General features: G+C 37.4%; 1 protein-coding gene across 3 annotated transcripts in view; it reads left to right on the forward strand.

Annotated features, from left to right (window-relative positions):
- Window positions 1-5,745: 5,745 nt before the first annotated feature.
- The window catches only part of LOC578005 (coronin-2B), a 48,541-nt gene continuing 34,882 nt past the window's right edge, over window positions 5,746-19,404 (forward strand). The window contains exon 1 of one of the 3 annotated variants that reach the window (XM_003726969.3): window positions 5,746-6,259. In XM_003726969.3, the coding sequence (XP_003727017.2) occupies window positions 6,221-6,259 (39 nt within the window). In that variant the 5' untranslated portion in view covers window positions 5,746-6,220. Of the gene's footprint in view, window positions 6,260-8,783; window positions 11,617-19,404 lie in introns of those variants that run through there. The other 2 variants (XM_011680181.2, XM_011680178.2) reach the window with 2 other exon arrangements.

Genomic DNA, 19,404 nt, shown 5'->3' on the forward strand with positions numbered 1-19,404 from the left:
CTCCTCCCCTTCCTCCTCCCTCCCCTCCTCCCTCCTCCCTCCTACCTCCTACTTCTCCCTCTCCCCTGCCACCCGATGAGAGTGGGAGATGGTTACAAATTTGGAAAAACATGTTTCATATCCAGCATTGTATTTCACTGCAGGTACTCAACACCTTTTATTGGTTAATATTGAATTGATCCAAACTTGTTTACATGAAATACCATATGTAGGGCAAGGGTTGTGATATTTGACCCCTGGGTCAAATGTGAAAGTACACCTGCTAACACTGCTTGTACTGTCAGATGGGGTGTCGTCACTCAAGGTTCTTTCTTTCTCCAGGTGTGGTGTTGTTAAGAAAGAACGGATGAAAGTGTCGTATGGAATAGTATGCCTCTGCAACAACGTGTTTGATGCAGATGCAGATGTTGCGATGCAATTCTGTTTCGGTGTGTCCCAGAAGTGCACTAAAGCGCAATTCAAGTTCAGTAAAGGGATTGCATTTTGAAAGAAACCTTGCTGAAAGTAATTCTAAATTGGTTGTTTAATGCTCTATGTGGATTATTTGGGCCAATAATTTAAAACAACAAAGAACATGCTGGAATTCACATTTAGTAAAGGCAGAACTCACAGTCAGGACTTAACTTGTGTTTCTTTGCTCATTAATCATCTTTTTAATATAGTTTGTCACAAAAATAATTTAGAAGATAATCTCTTATATTTTTAAAGTGTAATTATTACTCTTTTCATTTTTATTGGGAAGTTATTTTCCTGTTGATTAAAGAAGTTAGAACTTGATATTACCTTCAGGTAAAAGTGTTAAAGGTAAAGACCAGTTATGGTCATGCGATTGCATTGTGAAAGAAACGTTGTGGAATCGATCAGAAAAGGTTGATCATCTAGCATCTAGCATCTGCAAGGTTCTTGAATCATCAAAATGATAAGAAATTTGGCCCATTTTTCGTAAAGTTACAAGCACTATACACAGAAAGATGTATATGGGACTACCCTATATCTCTCACAGACCATGAGAGAAACAAATTTACCAAATATATGAATTAGTAGGCGGTTTCCCGGCAAATTTTTAATCATCATGTATTAGTCAAAACATATTCTTTCACATGATTGATAATGAGAGCTTCCATTTCATTTTTTGAAATTGGGGCGTTTCCAATACTGGTCTTTACCTTTAAATCCATGGATGTGATTCATCCATAGATACCGGTATCTGTCACTTCTCCATGTAATAATGTACTAGGATAGCCATTTCAAAGGCAGGTGTTTTTATCAAGGATCACACTATAAAATATTCAGAGACTTAAAACTGAAAGTGATACTTTAAAAGTGTAAACCCATATTGTGAGACATAATTGTTAATGTGGTTGACCTTTTGGAGTGCAAGATGCTTGGCTAATGTTTTGGGGGCGTACCTTTGTATTTTTATAGGCATGATGGTTTGTAGTAAAGTGGTCATTTAATATTTAATGCTTTGTCTGATTCAATGCATAAATAAATCAGAAGTACAGAAACGTGGAAATGCATTTCAGACTGCGGCGGTCAATGAGGAGGAGAGTGGGGTTGGGGTTGGGGGGGGGGGGGGGGGATAATGAACATGTAGAATGTAGATCTAGTTCTTTGAAAACCTAAATGGTATACCTTTTTCTGTGCACTAAGGAAAAATGTGTCTCCCAATTTGTGTCCATATTTTCCCCTCTTTTGTATTTGTGACTCAAAATACATCTAATAAACCCCTATTTTCCTTGTAAGTATTTTCTAGGTGTTATAACTTTATTTATCATTTATTACTCTTATTTTTCTTGTCAGAGAAGGATAAAGCAATCGTGCCCCTACTTTTACAGATTTCTGTATCTGCTCCTTCATTCCGCAATAGTAAAAACAGCAATGTAGGTCCCTCGATCACCTACTCCGCTTGATATAATCTTGCGATACAGACTGGTCAGTGAATAGTATTTGTATTCTGTGTTAATACATGTGTATTCTGGTTTCGTATTTAATATTTCACTGCCTTTGTGTAAATAGAGAAAAAAAAATTCTTTAGTTATTAGTGATATGTATAAAATTTGTTGACCTTGAGTGACTGTCATAAGGCTTTTTATAGGCTTCAACCAAATGTTTGATGGTGTTGTTTCAACTTTCATTGTGGAGCTGATTACCATACTACTCTTAATTTGTACCAAAACGAATTGAAACTGATCATTACGGATCACAGCATCATGCATTTCCACTCCGAGTAACCTTTTGCCTATCAGAACTGGGTGGTCCCTGTGTTAAAGGTAAAGACCACTTTTGGAAACGCCCCAATTTCAAAAAATGAAATGGAAGCTCTCATTACCAATCATGTGAAAGAATATGTTTTGACTAATACATGATGATAAAAAAAATTGCCGGGAAACCGCCTACTAATTCATATATTTGGTAAATTTGTTTCTCTCATGGTCTGTGAGAGATATAGGGTAGTCCCATATACATCTTTCTGTGTATAGTGCTTGTAACTTTACGAAGAATGGGCCAAATTTCTTATCATTTTGATGATTCAAGAACCTTGCAGATGCTAGATGCTAGATGATCAACCTTTTCCGATCGATTCCACGTTTCTTTCACAATGCAATCGCATGACCAGAACTGGTCTTTACCTTTAAGCCTATGTAAATGAGAGAACTCAGTGTTTAATAGGTAAGTTTATTAGTGAGGTATGTCCAGAAAGTTATAAACATGTAATGTTTTTAAGGCTTACAAACGTGTGTCAAATAGTATACTATCTGATGTATTGATACTATTTTGGGAAGTAATTCCATTCTTTGCCAGCAGGTTTAGAAATATAGAAGGAGAATTTGGAAGGGTAGATACATGTAAAGATAAGACTAGACAAGTAGGTGAAGAGAGAGAAAACACAGAAACCAGAGAGGGTGACAGAAAGAGAGAGAGAGAGAGAGATAGAGAGAGAGAGAGAGAGAGATATGGGGAGAGAAAGGAGAAACTATGGAATACGGAAGTAGAATTAATAAATAGGATGGGCTTGGAATTAATACTATAGTAATTAGAACAAAAGAAAAAATGTGTATCACCATCTAAATAAGAGTGTAGCCTGCATGTGACTCATGGTGACTCAAGTAAAACCCTGCAATTAGAGTTACGTAAAAGCCGTCCATTTGCAGAGAGAGAAGTACGCACACAGCCTATCTGCATCTGATATGAACACACTGTAGTGAGTCAAGAGGGAAAAGCTGCAGTTGAAATGTCAGAAGCTGTGTAGAGAGAGGCGGAAGGCCAACTGGGCATCGCAATAATACATTAATGGCTGCATTATATGGCTAGGGATTTGGAAAGGGTTGGTAACTAAACTTCAATGTACTTGGTTGCAATTGCGGTATGGAGGACATGTCATGTGGTTACATTGCGAAAGGAACTGTCTGGAAACAACTGGGAACGGTGGACTCTGTAGGAATGCTGTGAGGTTTGGAAATGATCTATATGAAAATAAATTGACTTACTGACTGTTGCTTAAACATCACATGCACTCACATAGAATGGGGTATATAGGACTACATGCTCATGTGGCATGACAGTTTAGTCAAATAAATAATCTATTTCTTGTCATATTTTGAATGTGAAGGCATTTCAAGAGTAATATTTTCTCAGGGGACATTTCTACAGTGATATTCATCAACACTGATATACAAAGAATGAAAAAGCTCACAAATTATTTTTATCTTTATCAGAACCAAACTCCCTGTTTAAGGTATAACCAGCTGTCTTTAGCATCTGAAACTATCCTCAGGCCTCCCTTTTAATAATTTACTATAAATTTCTATTTAACTTACAAATAATTCATCTATTAATGTGGCCCAGAGAATTTGTTTAAAATTTTATTTTATTATTACCTCTCTGTTAGTTTATTTTCATCTTGACACAATCAATGACAGTGAATATGATAAAATTCTTCTCACTTCATATTAAGGCAGGTGGTTTGTAATGTCATGTATACCGGTACTCTGCTCTCTTAAATAGGCTTGGAGCGTGGAATAAATTACATGCTGCATATAGTCCATCTCCATATCAAGTTATTGAGAGGCTCCCATAGGGCAATAACATCCAAGAAACATCCCTGGACCTATATACATCTCCGTAGCAACGCAAACGTCCAGGAGCCTCGTGTGAGAAAGACCTCCCTGCATCCTTAATCACCTCTTCAAGAATCTAATCTGTATGCTGTCCTCGAGGGGGATGTTATGACTCCTCGCTAGCCAATAATAATTCTGTTTCATTTGGTGCTGCAGGCAGAGCTTGACCAAGATTTGCCCGATTGTGCCGTTTCCTCCAGACCTCAACCATATATATTGCCATCAAGACATTCACTGATTCATCACACTTACAGGGTGCTACAAGAATTTTTTTCACCACTTGCCCTGTCGGGCAAGTGGGTTTTCAATTTACTTGCCCAAACAATATTTCCACTTGCCCAAAACTTTAAAGCGAAAAAGGACTCGAGGTTAAAGCATTTATTATCTCGTAATGATAAGTTAGTGTTTTAGATAGCAAATTAATGCACATACATGTACAGTGTAACTGTACTGAATAATAACCTAATATGTCAAAGAAAATGGTCAACAAAGGATGGTTGAAGGTTTAAAAAACGCATTTTATTGATTCTCCATAAATAATCAGATTCACATGAATCTATTATCAAAATGACTCGCTCGGTCGGATCTTGAGACCGCAGTAATAAATTGAAAACGAGACAAAAACATTCATCTGATTTATATGAGCAGCGAGTTTTAAATAATATGTTCACAATCATTAACAGTCATTATGAATAAATATCAAACATTTGACTTTTTGTACTTACTAGAAAATCCCTGTTGTTTATTCCATTCCGATTCGCACGTGTTCATTTCCCTAGAATAATGACGTCATATTTGGCGTGATTCAACCAATCGGCAATCAGAGAATAGCAAAGGCCTGTCGGTGCGGCCTGCAGAGCTAGAGAGAGAGAGAGCGCGAATAAGCTCGCAGCTGGTACGATCGCGCTAGCTGTCTCTAGCTAGCTCACGGCCGGCCGTGCGTGGAGGCGGAGCGGCATTCATGGCTTGAAGTGTCACTGTTGCATGCGCGCTGAGCTAGCTGAGCTGGCTAGCTGTCTGTGAAGTTTTTTCGAAATCGGAACGATCGCTTTTTTGCTTCTGGATTTTGACGACGGGTAAGAAGTTGACGGGTGAATGGTAGAGTTCTTGGACACTAGGAAATTACTGTAAAAGTATCACTTGCCCGAATCGGGCAAGTGATAATTTGATTTACTTGCCCGACGGCTCAATTTGGTTGCCCCGGGACGTCGGGCAAGCGGGTTTGTCGCGCCCTGCACTTATTTCTAAAATATAAATTTACCCTGCTGAGTTTTGTGATTTATTTTTCAAACTGTCCAAACTTGAATGCCATGTTCATGTGCACCTGCTCTACATATTGAATGGCATGTGTATGCGCACTTCTGTTTATGTATTCATTTTTCGAGCTATGATTAATGTAGGCAAACTAGGCATATACATGTATATGAAGTAAAAAGTAAACTATACATTTTTGCTTCAGTGCACTTTGGGGTGGGGGATCTTGGGAAATTTGAATTAGGCTGGTTAATGGTTTTGCTGTTGTATTAAAACAACTAGAAAGTCATTGGTTCTTTCAAACCAGTTACATCAAGTGATTCTGGCATACTAATAACATCAACACGTGCATGTTACATGAAAAGTATTCAAATTTCATGTAATGAACTAATGTTTAGACTCGCATCCTAAACTGTGTACCGGTATGATACAAAGTGGTCCACACTATCATTTAATCCAATCTTTGCACTAATTAACAGAAAGTCATGTTCGTTACTGAGTGTTTCATCACCTGTTGATCAAGATACAAAGCGCTAATGAGGAGGATATGAGAGGGAGAGGACAGCTAGGTTGCCAACTTGCAAAGCTGCTGGTAAAACATGTAGCGTCTATATCCTTAGCACGTACGTTTACAAGGGGGATGTCCCGAAAGGATATTCCAGTCATGAGCTGTTAATGCTAAGGAAAGCAGATAATATTGGTCTGAGGTCCTCGCTTTAAATATTTTGCATTCATGTTCTTGCTACGGAGAGCTAAAGCTGTTGCATGTGTATTGGGATTCCATAGGGAGAAGAGTACATTGTAGAGTCTCAATTCTCTTTGCTCTCAGTCTTTGGTTGTGTGTGATGAGGACTTTCCTTTCAACATTTCATGACGAGTATGAGGTCAGTTCTTATCTTGCTTTCTGATTTCGGGTGATGAGATGGTCAACTTGAGTTGAGAAAAGGTTTTTAGAACAGTTACATATTTATATCCATTATCAAATACGAGGTAATTACTTGACCATGTCATAAATTCTGAAGCATTGAAACTGTTATGTAGAGAAACTGCTGTTATTGCCTTGCTATAGCTAGCAGGGTAGTCTGTGCACACCTTAAAAATATCAGTATTCACCTTTTTAAATCGCTGTGGTAATACTTATATAATATTGGATGGCTTTGAGTGGGATACAAGAATATATTGCTCGAGCTATGACAATATTAGATGAGTCAGAGACGTGTCTAATATTGTCTTTAATAGCGAGAACAATATATTCTTGTATCACACGAAATATTATTATTATTATCTATATTAGGTTGACTAACAAAATAACAACATATTGACTTAATTATCTCAGTAAATATGGCTTTGGCCCGAGTTCACAAAGGAGGTTTAACATAACCCATAACGCAAAATAAGCGTACCCTGCGCTGCGCGCGTCTGACTGTGTCGCGCGTACGTTGCGCTAAGTTGATGGATGACAGGGGAAAACAAAAACAATATTGGTCGGTCATCCGGGTACTGTGCTAAAGATATTGAATACATTGATTTATTGTACCCCTTGGAAGACCCATATAGATAATAATGTCGTTTACTGTAGAGAAAAACGTATCGGTCGTATATTGGAAATTCTCTTCTACAGGCTCCAGGTCTGTTATTCTTCAGTGAAACCTAACAAGTCCCTCCAATTAATTAATAGACCTGCTTATTACTGGGACTGCATATTCTAAATCTAACTCTGCTCGGACAGACCACTTAAACATATAAATCTACACAGAGGGCAAGCAGAACATTCATCTGTTTGGAGCCAGAAGGGCACTATAAAGTCTGTCTTAAAGGGATCCGGTAACTTTGTCTCAGATTCTGAAACAAAATTCTGGATTTAGCTCATGATGCAATGATAATTATAAACCTTTAGGTCAGTCAGGAACCCCATGACTTTTACAAGCCGATCGCCTGTCTGATTATCAAGATATTTATGATTGGAATTACAAATTTTGAAAACCGTTCGCCTGACGGTTTTCATAACACTACAGTCTATTGGGGAAAACGAGTATGGTAAAACCAGTCACTCAAAGATTTTTACTTTTTTGAGGCACTTCTTGATCATTTTGAAGCGCAATTTTTTTTTAGGGCTTCAATATTACACCATATCACAGACACTGATAACACGTAGGGCCGTGTATCTCAGTTTTAAGATTGTTAAACGATCCCTTTAAATTATATGAGTTTATTTCCTGATGGCTCCAAGAGACGAAATATGAACTTGATAAAATGTGGATACTGATTTTAATATCTAGTCATTGACAAGTTGGTACACGGGATTTAATTTTGTTAAAATTATGATCTATGTGTAGTGTATAGGCCTGTACATAAACTTTTGCATTTCATAGCTTGCCATTTTTAGAGTGTTTTACACAGCTTTGTTCTTTCCTTTTTTTACAAAGTGAGCTGTAGCTTATAAATGTAACTCTGTCCTTTTTATTTAGAATCCTAGGCATCCCAGGCTGAGAAATGTCCTTACCTTACAACTGAGAAGTGATGGAATCACACATTCACACCCCCCCCCCCCACCCCCGCACACAAATAAAACAAGAAGAAGAAAAAAAATCCAGGAAAGTAAAGACCAGCAGTGCGTTACACTTTTGATAGGTAAAAGGACTGTAATTTAGTGTTATAGTTTATATATTTTCCTCATTAAATGAAATACAAAATACTTAACTTAACACGCAAAGTTCTATGAAGAGATGGGGAATGGTTTCAAATAACCTTTCACGTTGTTGCGATAGCCCTCAAACGGCCACTATATGCATATTTTCTTTCCATTTGTAACCAAATATTTCTCCACTCCGTCTCCGAAGACCTGAGGCTGCAATTATAATGATGAGAGAAGAATGAAGGGAGGACTGAAGAATGAAGGGAGGACTGAAGAAAACTGTGAAGATGTCATGGACTGTGAGAGCATGATCGTCTCGATGATGGGAAGATGAGCCCGGTAGTCATGGCGATTAGGATGATGATAGAAAAGACTATCAGTGATGATTGTTAGTCTGCAGGTACAGACTCTCATTGTATAAATTCCAGGGTGTCCACACACACAAGAAAGTAATCCCGAAACTATCTACAGCGAAACGTTGTATAGGTGCGCAGTTTGCTACTGCGGTCATGAAATGGAAGCGGAAATGAGAGGTCAGGTCTCCTTTCGTGCGAGGTTACGTTAAGCCCCGCCCATTTATACCGTTCTAGTTTGACTAGTTATACTAGTTACGTCCACACACAACACATTCCGTGATTATGCGTGATTCTTTATAGAGTTCTAGTTCGAAAAAATGCCCAAACCCGCGTTTCGTCATACGACATAGTGTTAGTAAGCGTTCACACACACAATTTCATCGTATAACTATCTCGAAACGGTATAACTAATTACGCCTAATCACGGAAAATGTTGTGTGTGGACACGGGGTCAGTCTCTGGCTGGGAGCTAGGAGCAGCTGAAGCACAGATCCCATAATGTGCAGTAGACTGTGTAGTCTACGTGATAGTCTCAATGTTCAGACACTCTCTCTCACAAAGACTGGCAAGGGTTTGTGCCTGCAAACTAGATGATGGCCAAGACTCAAGAGAGAAGGAATACATTTAAACTTTATAGCTGGAAGCATGCATGGTCACCTGTCGTGATGGTTGTCTCTGAAAACCGCATCATGAACATAGAAGTTTGTTCACATTTAGATGAGAAAGCATATTACAGGCAGGCTATTTTCTTGAAGCTATTCTAAAGGATTGTTCGGATATGCTGCGGTGAACCCTCCAAAATTGCAGTGTTGTTTTTTTTTACTAAGTGTTTAAATGAATGGCAACTATGCACAGCAAATGACCTAAATGCATTCACTGAGAAAATGTAAAATATATTTTACTTACATCATCATTAAAAAAAACTATGGCTGTTAATTTACCACGTCATGTCTGAACGCGACTTACTTTTGGCGGAATTCTATGTTGCAATGTCTATGTGCATACAAATAGATTTACCTTCATTTAGAGTGATAAACTTCCCAAAGCCCTTCACAGAGTTAATATATGAAGAGCCATTTTGTAAATTATACTAAAGGAGCATTGAATCCCAACATACAGAGCAGAATAAAACAAAAATTAAAAATAATTGGTCCCCTTTCACAAGTAATATTAGAGATATATTGTTGTACAAATAAAACTAAATGTCTGGACCTGTTTCTTGTTGACAGAGGATTACATTACACATTGTGCATAATGAGGAAGACTATATATTAAAGAGTGCAAATGAACAGTTGTCATTATAATCATGACATATATATGCAGGAAAGTTAACCAGTCAGTGGTGCTAATCATGCTGCATTTTCTTTCTTTGGTTGTATCATATCAGATTAAAGGGAAAAAGATAATAAATTATTTTGGAAGAAAAGAAAAGAAAATTATGAATAAAAAATCATCAATCAAGCATTTACCACAAACACCCAAGTCTCCAGTATTAAAGAACATGTGAAACAACCAAAGGGAATCTTTGCATGTGACTATGACACAATTCTGTTAGTTGGGTTCGTGCTTGATGTTTGCCGCATTTACAAGTTCAATATGTTTTCATTTGTCGCTCTATATTTGCTTGACACTCCTCTGGTTTCAAAACCGTGCTTTTGAGGACAAAATGCATGCGATATCACACCTTTGTGTCACTTTACAAAACTGAAAAGTGTGAGAAGCCATCATGGGGGTTGGAAAGGTGTGTGATGTGATGTGCTCTGGTCCTATTCAGGGTAATCAAAACAACAACCTGTCAATGTCAACTATGTAGAAGTCCAGGGTAGAGAGATGGAGAGAGAGAGACAGACCTTGCAAGCCAACACATACTGTATACAAATTTTATACGAAGTACAATACATACTTTGAATACCAATTGAAATTGACCGTAAAGAATGAAATGAAAAGAAAAGGGGACATAAAAGCAGAACTGCAACTGTGCCACAATTGAAGTGAGAAGTTTGACAATGATGAAAGCAAGTTTATGAGATTCCAATCATATTTTAGAGAAAAGAAACAAGCAATAACGTAAATAAACAAACTGATCGACAAAGAGTGCTTGGATACGGAGGTGTAAACAAATATATAAAATTCTGCAGGTCCATGCAATAACAATTATTCAAACTTCTTTAATGGGTTCATAAAACAAGTATTGTGACAAAATGATGCAAGAAATTAGACTCTTAGAATAGAAATATGTAGGGAGTCCAGCCACCATTGATACAAATGGCATCATAACTTACAAGGATAAGAATATATTGTGTATTTTGTGTGAAAAATAAGTAGATGTATCATGTTCTATAGAATTTCAGTTTGTTTTATCAGGGAGTTGGACATCTTCTGGATAGTGGTGTCAATACAAATCTTGTGTGAAAGCTACATGTACATATTTTTGTGAAAACAAAAATGACACCAATAACACTCTCAGATAATAATGAGTTTGCAACTTCAAGGAGTAACAACTTCATATAATGTAGCAAGGAAGCCTTTCTGTGAACAACTGTAGACTGATGAAATGTCCTAATAATCACATAGCATCCCTATAAAAAAAAACTTGTTGGATGAAGGAATTTTATTTTCCAATCTTGTATACGTCTAGTACATATACGGCTCATTGATAATGTGACATACTATACCAATATGCCAATCAAGTCTAGCTCACCATTTTGTTATAAATATTAAAACTACCATTCACTTTTTTGGTTGTGATAAATCTTCTCTGAAGCCGTGTTCTCCACGTAGGAATACAATCCTCGGACCCAGAGTGAATTCAACAAAAATAACAAACCCCACTGCGGTTGAACCCTGAAATATTGATATTTTTGACAGCTACAAATTTGTTACACCCCATTGGCCATGGGGCATTGTCCCCGCTGAAAAGCACCTACCTATATTTTTGAGCTTCCCACCTGGGGCAATTACCACGTGCCCCTATTGTTTACCTTGTGAGCAAAGGTTAGGCAACGCTGAGATGACGGCCATACAACTGCGACCGACCATCTAATTGCTTGTTCATTTGCTACCTGAAGGGCTGTCAGTAAGGTACAATCTGTCCATAACATGTCAGCTAGGACAAGTTTTCTTCAGCCATGTACGTGATTTAAAAACGTACATTCAGTTTGGATTATTTTACTATACACTTGCAAGCTTTTGACGCTGGGTTGGGATTCTGGGAGTCGATCGAGAAGGAGAGAGACACTTTGGCTCAGAGGTATGAATGTAGGGCGAAGTAGTACGAAATGTTTTGTGGCTATAGTCATGAAACCATGCAGTTTCATGCTTGAACTTGAGTTAACATTATTTTACAATTAATCCATTTTTAGATAAATTCAACATTCATCAACAGAATTTGTTCTCAGTATGCCATATAATTGGACATTTTATGCTTCAATTGGCAAAATACTGGGAAACACTAATATCAGTTACCGGTATAACGTTTGCAGAGACCAAAGTAGAATAAGTATAATATTGTGGCCTGTAATGTTATTATGCTTTGATTTTGTATGTGACAAGATATCTATTAAACAGTTATTGTATGAGTTGGGTTACAAGTGTACAGTCAAACTTGTCTATTAAGGCCATTGTAGACAGGTTGCCTTTATAAACAGGTTCTTCTACACATGTTTCCTTCTACAGTGAGGCAATACAGGCGACCACTATAGACAGGTAGCCTTCATGTAAAGGTGGCATCTAAGATTTGTATTACTAGGCATCAACAGTTGCCATGGATAATACAGGCGTTGAGGGTTACGGTAGATGTGACCAGTTCGAAATTTTGACCATTTACATTACATGTATGACCATTCTCTGGAACTGAAGTTGTAAGCCTATATAGTTGTGGAGGATGAACATGAATGAAATGGTTGGAAATTTGAACTTGTCTCCACTCTAATCAGTGGTTTCTTTTCTAGCCCTCTATCTCCAGGCATATTTCTATAGTACATTCCTATTTCACTTATGTAGTACCGGTACTGTGTTGCAATGTCAGCTGTATTTCTTTTTTTCCCCCTATTTCTGAGATTTATAGAATATACACCTTTGAATTGACTTGAATTGAATTTATTCACCACTTTCATAAAAACATACAAAGGCAAAGAATACAAAGAAATATTTCTTGCAAACATAGATAAACCAATAAAATGGGAAATATACTAAAACCTTAGATTAGGGTTGAACATCATTTGCTGACTTATCCTGAAAGCAATCTCAGAATAATGGAAAACTAATTTGTATTCATTATTAGGTTGAAAATAGATTAAGACATGATATTGGGTATTATACCATGTATATAGCACCAATATGAATTACAAGCTTTTATCAGATTAGTGCTGGGAGGAACTAATTTATCAAGCCGTCCTCGATTGTTGCGACAGGCGATGGCATTCGTACTGTTACCAGGTGCAGGTTAACAGGTGTCGTGCAGGACACTGACCGTACATTAAAAAATAGATCATTCCTAGTAGTCTTTCGATACAGGTTCTTTCCCACAAATTATAGTCTCCAAGGGAAATTTTTCATTCTTATTGACTGGCAGAGAGGTTAGGAAGGGTTCTTACTTGTTTCAAAGAGAGTGAACAGTTTTTTTTTTTCTTTATGGAAACTCTTTATGGTTTAGCCAACAAGCAAGTAAGATTTTGGTGCAGATCTTTAAAAATGTATTTTTTGACGAAATAACATCGGCCTATTCTAGAATGATCTAGAAAATATATGCATTGTTATAAAACAGTTTGCTGGTCTCTACATTAATCTCTCTGCAAAGGTAGTCAGTAATATTGTATAAAAGGAAAAGAAAAGAAAGGAAAGCTAATTGGTCTTGCTGTTTTTTTCTTGAACATATCTTTAAACGTGGAGGTAATTGGGAAAGCCATATGTTCCCTCGTAATCCATGCTAGTTATGGTGAATAGTTATTGATATAAATGCAATTTCAAATGGGAAGCTATGAGTCAATGTGGTCATCCATAACATGTAAAATGAAAAAGTATGCCTGTGCATGGAGGGCTGGAGGGAAATGAATCAAGAGATGAGGAGCAGGGATAAATTATTTGTAGGTGAAGAAACAAAAGTAATTCATCCCCTTACAATTAACGACAGATTCATTTACCGAGGAAAATAGGCATGAAAAATAGTGTACATGTGTACCGGTATATAGAAATCAATATGTTATTAGAGCACAAAAGATGCATGCCTGATTGACCAGTGTACGTAAGAGCATTATGCAGTATTGCATCTGCTCAACCCGCCTGTATCGCATCTATTCAACCTGGTACACGCGGAGGGCTCTGCATATTGTTACCGCAAACAATGACTCACTCACAAAATATCAAAATGTTAATTTTCTAGAGGATGATCGAGTGAGAGCAAGGTGGGAGAAGAGGTGGAAAGTGATCAAATTGAAAGCATGTCCACCATGGGCATCTCCTAGGATGTGAGTGAGTGATGGAAGGGTATAAGAAGTCAGATTTAGGGATTACTCAATTCTTAAGTGTCAGATTTTTACATGATTGATGATTTTAGGAGAGGTTTTAAGGAAGGAAGTGATGGAAAAGAAGAGGGCAGGATGGAGGAAGAGGGTGAGAAGGTGTGATTTAAAAAAAAATGAATGTATATATTTTCAAAACTGGCTGGATTTGAGATGCCCATATTTTCTTAAACTGAAGAAGATGGCAAGTGAGAAGGTAATAAGAAAGAGAAAGAGATAGAGAGAGAAAATAAATAAAGAGAAAATGAAAGAAAACAGAGAGAGAAAGAGAGATAAGAGAGAGGGGGAGAGGGAAGGAGGGAGTGAGAGGGAAGGAGAGAGAGAGAGAGAGAGAGGGAAGGAGAGAAAGAGAGAGGGGGAGAGGCAGGAAGGGATGAAGAGCAGAGGAGGGGAATAAGATAAATAATTTCCTTTAGAAGTAGGTTATATATTTACTGAGATAGCAAATATATCTCGTCTGGAAGAGAGGGTAGGATATTTCATTCCTGGAAAGAAGTTCCTGAATGACTTTCAAATTTCATTTGTAGAGTAATCCACTCCATGTGATTCATTTCATTTCATATCATTTCTTCTTCCCTCGCAACCTGCTAAAAAAAGACCTACCCGGTAGTCAGATATAGCACAAGGCAGCACGATTGCACTTAAAGGCCCAGTAATATTTCATCTGCTGATAGTGAGAGCCAGAAAGGTGTTAGCCCATATACTTTTCACACAGAAGTTATACCTTTTCTAGCTCTCCATAGATGATTTATGAATTCATTCAATGTCTTGGACCGACCGTGAAATGAAAGAGTTTCAGAGCAGTGTCATTGTACTGTTTGCTGATTACCTTCTCCTATATACATTCCCACTTCATTTGACGGACCTTCGCAAATCATCCGTTCACGTAGAGCCAGAAGGAAATTAACTCGTACACTGTTATCTAGATTCAGTGCCCTTCTGGATCTGAGTAGATGTAAAATTGGATTCCCTGTGGATATATCCGAGTATATCATATAGACTATTTCGGAGCAATAATACTTTCCACTCACTACCTAATATCAGCAAGCTGTGAAAAGTGATTTTCTTTCAAGTTCATGTCGATTGCATGAAGTGAAATGCATCTATTCATCGTTCAGATATAGATGAGAAGTGAAGGGTGATTGTGGTGATATTGATAGAAATATCATGGTACCATTAAATCAACTGCTGGGAGCTAGAGGGGCATTAATTCTTAGTTCTAGTGGTGAAGTGTGACGTCATCAAAAAATCTGAATGAATATATGTCCTATGGGAACTCAGTGTTATATGCTCTGGCTCCTAACCATTCGGAGCCAGAGCATATAACACTGAGTTCCTATGGGGAGTATATTTATTCAGATGGTCATATCTCAGCCAATACTTAACATATTCAATTGGTTTTCGACATTTGGACATTATTTTTGATGTTCTTTCGGAATATGAAGAAAAAATTGAGAAATTCTAAAAATAGATTTTTTGATGACGTCACAGCTTTGGTACTCTATAGTGTTTTGATCAACACCCTTCTGGCTCTCAATCAGCAGACAAGATCTTATCCATTTCCATCTCTTCCACCCATATTTCATTTCTTTTATATCATGCACTCTCCTTTTCTGTCTTACTACTGACTCTCTCTCTTTAACAATTTCTTTCTCTGTCATATTCTCCATCTCTCCCCATCTCTCTTTCTCTCCCCATCTCTCTTTCTCTCCCCGGGCCCCCTCTCAGGCTGCTGTTACTGCTATTCGTTGTATATTTCTATAAAGAACAGAACCTTTTATAATTTTGAGATAAAAACGTCTACATGTATTTCTAGTAATAAAGTAAAAGAACATGTTTCCGACTCCATTGAATGAATGAATGAATTGTATTTGCATCGTTTTTCTTCCTGTGACATATGAACATCTATACTGCAACATTCCAGACGGTTCAATGTGCATGTTTGTATACTGGCAGTGTAAATATAAACTGCATGTATATAGGCCTGCATGTTTTGGTAATTCTGTTATATGAAATACTGCCTGTGTTTTATATTTTGAACAAAATCTGAGCATGTTAAAGGTAAAGACCAGTATTGGAAACGCCCCAATTTCAAAAAATGAAATGGAAGCTCTAATTACCAATCATGTGAAAGAATATGTTTTGACTAAATACATGATGATAACAAATTTGCTGGGAAACCGCCTTCTAATTGATATATTTGGTAAATTAGTTTATCTATTGGTATGTGAGAGATAAACGCACGTGTCTCGCACGTGTGCGTAGTCCCATATACATCTTTCTGTGTACAGTGCTTGTAAATTTACGAAGACTGGGCCAAATTTCTTATCATTTTGATGATTCTCGAACCTTGCAGTACACACCAATACTTATATGCTAGATGATCAACCTTTTCTGATCGATTCCACAACGTTTCTTTCACAATGCAATCGCATGACCATAACTGGTCTTTATCTTTAAACCATTGAATAGATGTTGTGTTATCTGCATCTTTAAGCTTTCTCTGATGCCAGATCTTTGGTTGCTCAGTGTCCTAAATATTTACCCTAGAGGTGTGGTTGCCAGTGGTTGTTAAGTTTTTGATTTTCTAAACCGATTTGAACGCAGTACTTGAATTTTGAGATATAATTAGGTAGGTTACATTCCAGTCCCTTGTTCTTTAGAGAGAGAGAGAAATAGTCACAGTGTAATAATTTTCATATTGTGATAAATACTGAGACTATTCATTTGCAGCTTGCTCAGTTTGGAGTATTATGATCCACAAAATAGGATCTAGAATACTCAGTAGAATTAGATAAATGCTCATTTTTAATAGTTTATTACTAGTAGATCATCTGCCATTAAAATGCAATATAGAGGCCATCAAATTTTCCATAATTCATCTCGGAGAGATTTTTTATGATGCAGTAACCAATCTGTTCTTAGCTCTCCTTCCATAAGACAGATATATTATAGTAATACCCAAGTCACATGTTCAGGTTATTCTTTCCTCTCTCTCTCTATCCTGGCATATATGCCACCTTGTCTTAATACACACAGGCATGCACGTAGCCGCATCAGTAATTCATGCCAACCTGTTAGCCTCGCTTATTTCACGAGGGAGGCAGCGTGACGTGGGAGTGCGTGTCACCGCTAACTACCTCCTTCTATTCATTCCAATGATTCATCCCTTCCTGCCACGGTGCGTGCTTGCTTGCTTGCTCACTTGCTTGCTTGCTGGTGTATGCAGCAGTGTATATTTATACACTGTAGAGAAGATGAAAAGAAATGGATGAGGTGAAAGTAATAGCAATGAGTAAGAGTGTCTTCTTTAGCAGTGTATACACTTTAGAGGTGTTGGGGGGAAAGGGATGAGATGAAGCTAAATGAGTAACAGGTTTTGTTTATAGCGCAGTATATATACACTCCTGAGGGGTTGAAAAGAAAGGAGATGGGGTGAAGCCAATATGGCAATGAGTAACAGTGTCTAATTTATACAACCTATTACAAGGCCTACAGGAATCCGAGATGAAGAAAAAAAATGGGGTGAAACTAATTGCAATAAGGGGATGAATTTTTTTATAGATTGGATTTAACTCATAGCAATGAGTAACAGTGTTTTATGTAGCAAGAGTATGCAATACAAAGAGGATGGAAAAAATCGATGTGAGAAACTAATATCATTGAGGCGATGAAAATGAATCAAAGGGGTGAGGCTAAATGCAAGGAATAACAGTGTCTTGTATAACAGAGATTATTATAGATTGGATTTAACTCATAGCAATGAGTAACAGTGTTTTATGTAGCAAGAGTATGCAATACAAAGAGGATGGAAAAATCAATGTGAGAAACTAATATCATTGAGGCGATGAAAATGAATCAAAGGGATGAGGCTATACCCCTATACAAATTTCAGTACGCTAACACGCGAGCTCGTCAGCATGCTCGCCAACGAGTTCGTTGACGAGCAAGCAGACGAACTCGCCAGCGAGCTCGTTTCGTTCCAAATATGCAAATTAGCTACGAACTCGTTGGCGTGCTCGTTGGCGAGCTCGTTGGCGTGCTCGAAATATACACGCTCGTCACTGGCCGATAAGCTCGTTGGCGAGCTCGTCGGCGAGTTCGTCAACGAGTTCGTCGGCGAGTTCGTCAACGAGTTCGTCGACGAGCTCGTCGGCGAGTTCGCCGACAATCTCGTGGAAAAAATGGCTGCACACTTTATAATGGCGTGCTTAACAGCAGGTTGGCATTGAGAACAAATTTGTGTCTACATATAGAGGTGAACTTGATGATCCTGTTGAGCTATTGGCAAGCATATATATATATTTATCTAACTTATCAGCCTTTCAATATCCTGGTAACATCTGCAGGCTGGCCATGCAAGGGCAATTCAGTTGGCTAGCTGGTGAAGAATACAGTGATACTCTTAGGCCAATTTAAAAGCTCATTACTTCTGGGATATCAATCAATTAAATCACTAATATATCAAAGAACAGAAAGAAAAGATTTAACATAAAATGTAACTTAAAACAAGTAGCTCTTTATTAGAGTCAATACAAACCCTGTATAATGCATGTTACCTGTGTGCAGGGTTCACAACTTCACACAACAATATGAATGAATAAATGATTTCCAAATTATATAATTACACTGTATAATGAAATTAAATATGTGAGTAATTACACTGTATAATACTCTGCCTTTGAAGAAATATTATTATCCATTTTGGTAATTATTTATCCATCATTCTAATCACTCAAAATATTACAAAGATCCAAACTAATAAAGTGGTATTCATACAATAACTATGTAGCATCCCCCCTTTTTGTCAGTGTATTCACCAACCCAGGGTACCAAGTAATGATACATGTACACTATAGGATTTCTAGAACAATCCCTTCTTTATATCCGCTAGCAAACTAGTTTTCAGTATTCAGACCAAATGCATTCTTGTGCTCTCATGTTGCCTAAAAGGTAGGGTTTGTCATTCAAGATACAGAAATGTTTACATGAATATAACCTTATCACATAGATATCTAATGTTACTTTATTGAAGTGAATATACTATGTGCTAGATAGATAAACAAAATTCCCAATATATGAAAAGATATCTCACTAGAAAGAGAATGAATACATTATCTAATTAATCATTACTCTACACTTCTCTTTCATAAATGTATAAGAGAGGTAGGCCTAACTGTTGGCCTAGTCTTATTATAAATACACAATATAACATTTAGTTAAAAGGTGTGAGAAATTAGTTTTTCTCTTACCTAAAACAAAGGAGCTGCAATACCATTCAAAACCCATGTCTGCTCTCCACAACAGCAAGATAGAAAAAGACTTGACCAAATGGGCCTAAATCAATTCATTCTTGTCAGGAATGCTACCAGTGGTAATTCCACAAGAGAGAGTACACAAGAAAGTGAGAGAGGGGAGAAGAGAGGAATAGGGATTTGTGTCTAAGCAGGGGGGATCCTATGTACATAAGGAGAGAGCAAGATAGAAACAGGGAGTTGACCTCGAATCAAGCACTGGGT

The sequence above is a fragment of the Strongylocentrotus purpuratus genome, unplaced genomic scaffold (assembly GCF_000002235.5).
Source record: "Strongylocentrotus purpuratus isolate Spur 01 unplaced genomic scaffold, Spur_5.0 spur5_scaffold_6, whole genome shotgun sequence".
Lineage (NCBI taxonomy): Eukaryota > Metazoa > Echinodermata > Echinoidea > Camarodonta > Strongylocentrotidae > Strongylocentrotus > Strongylocentrotus purpuratus.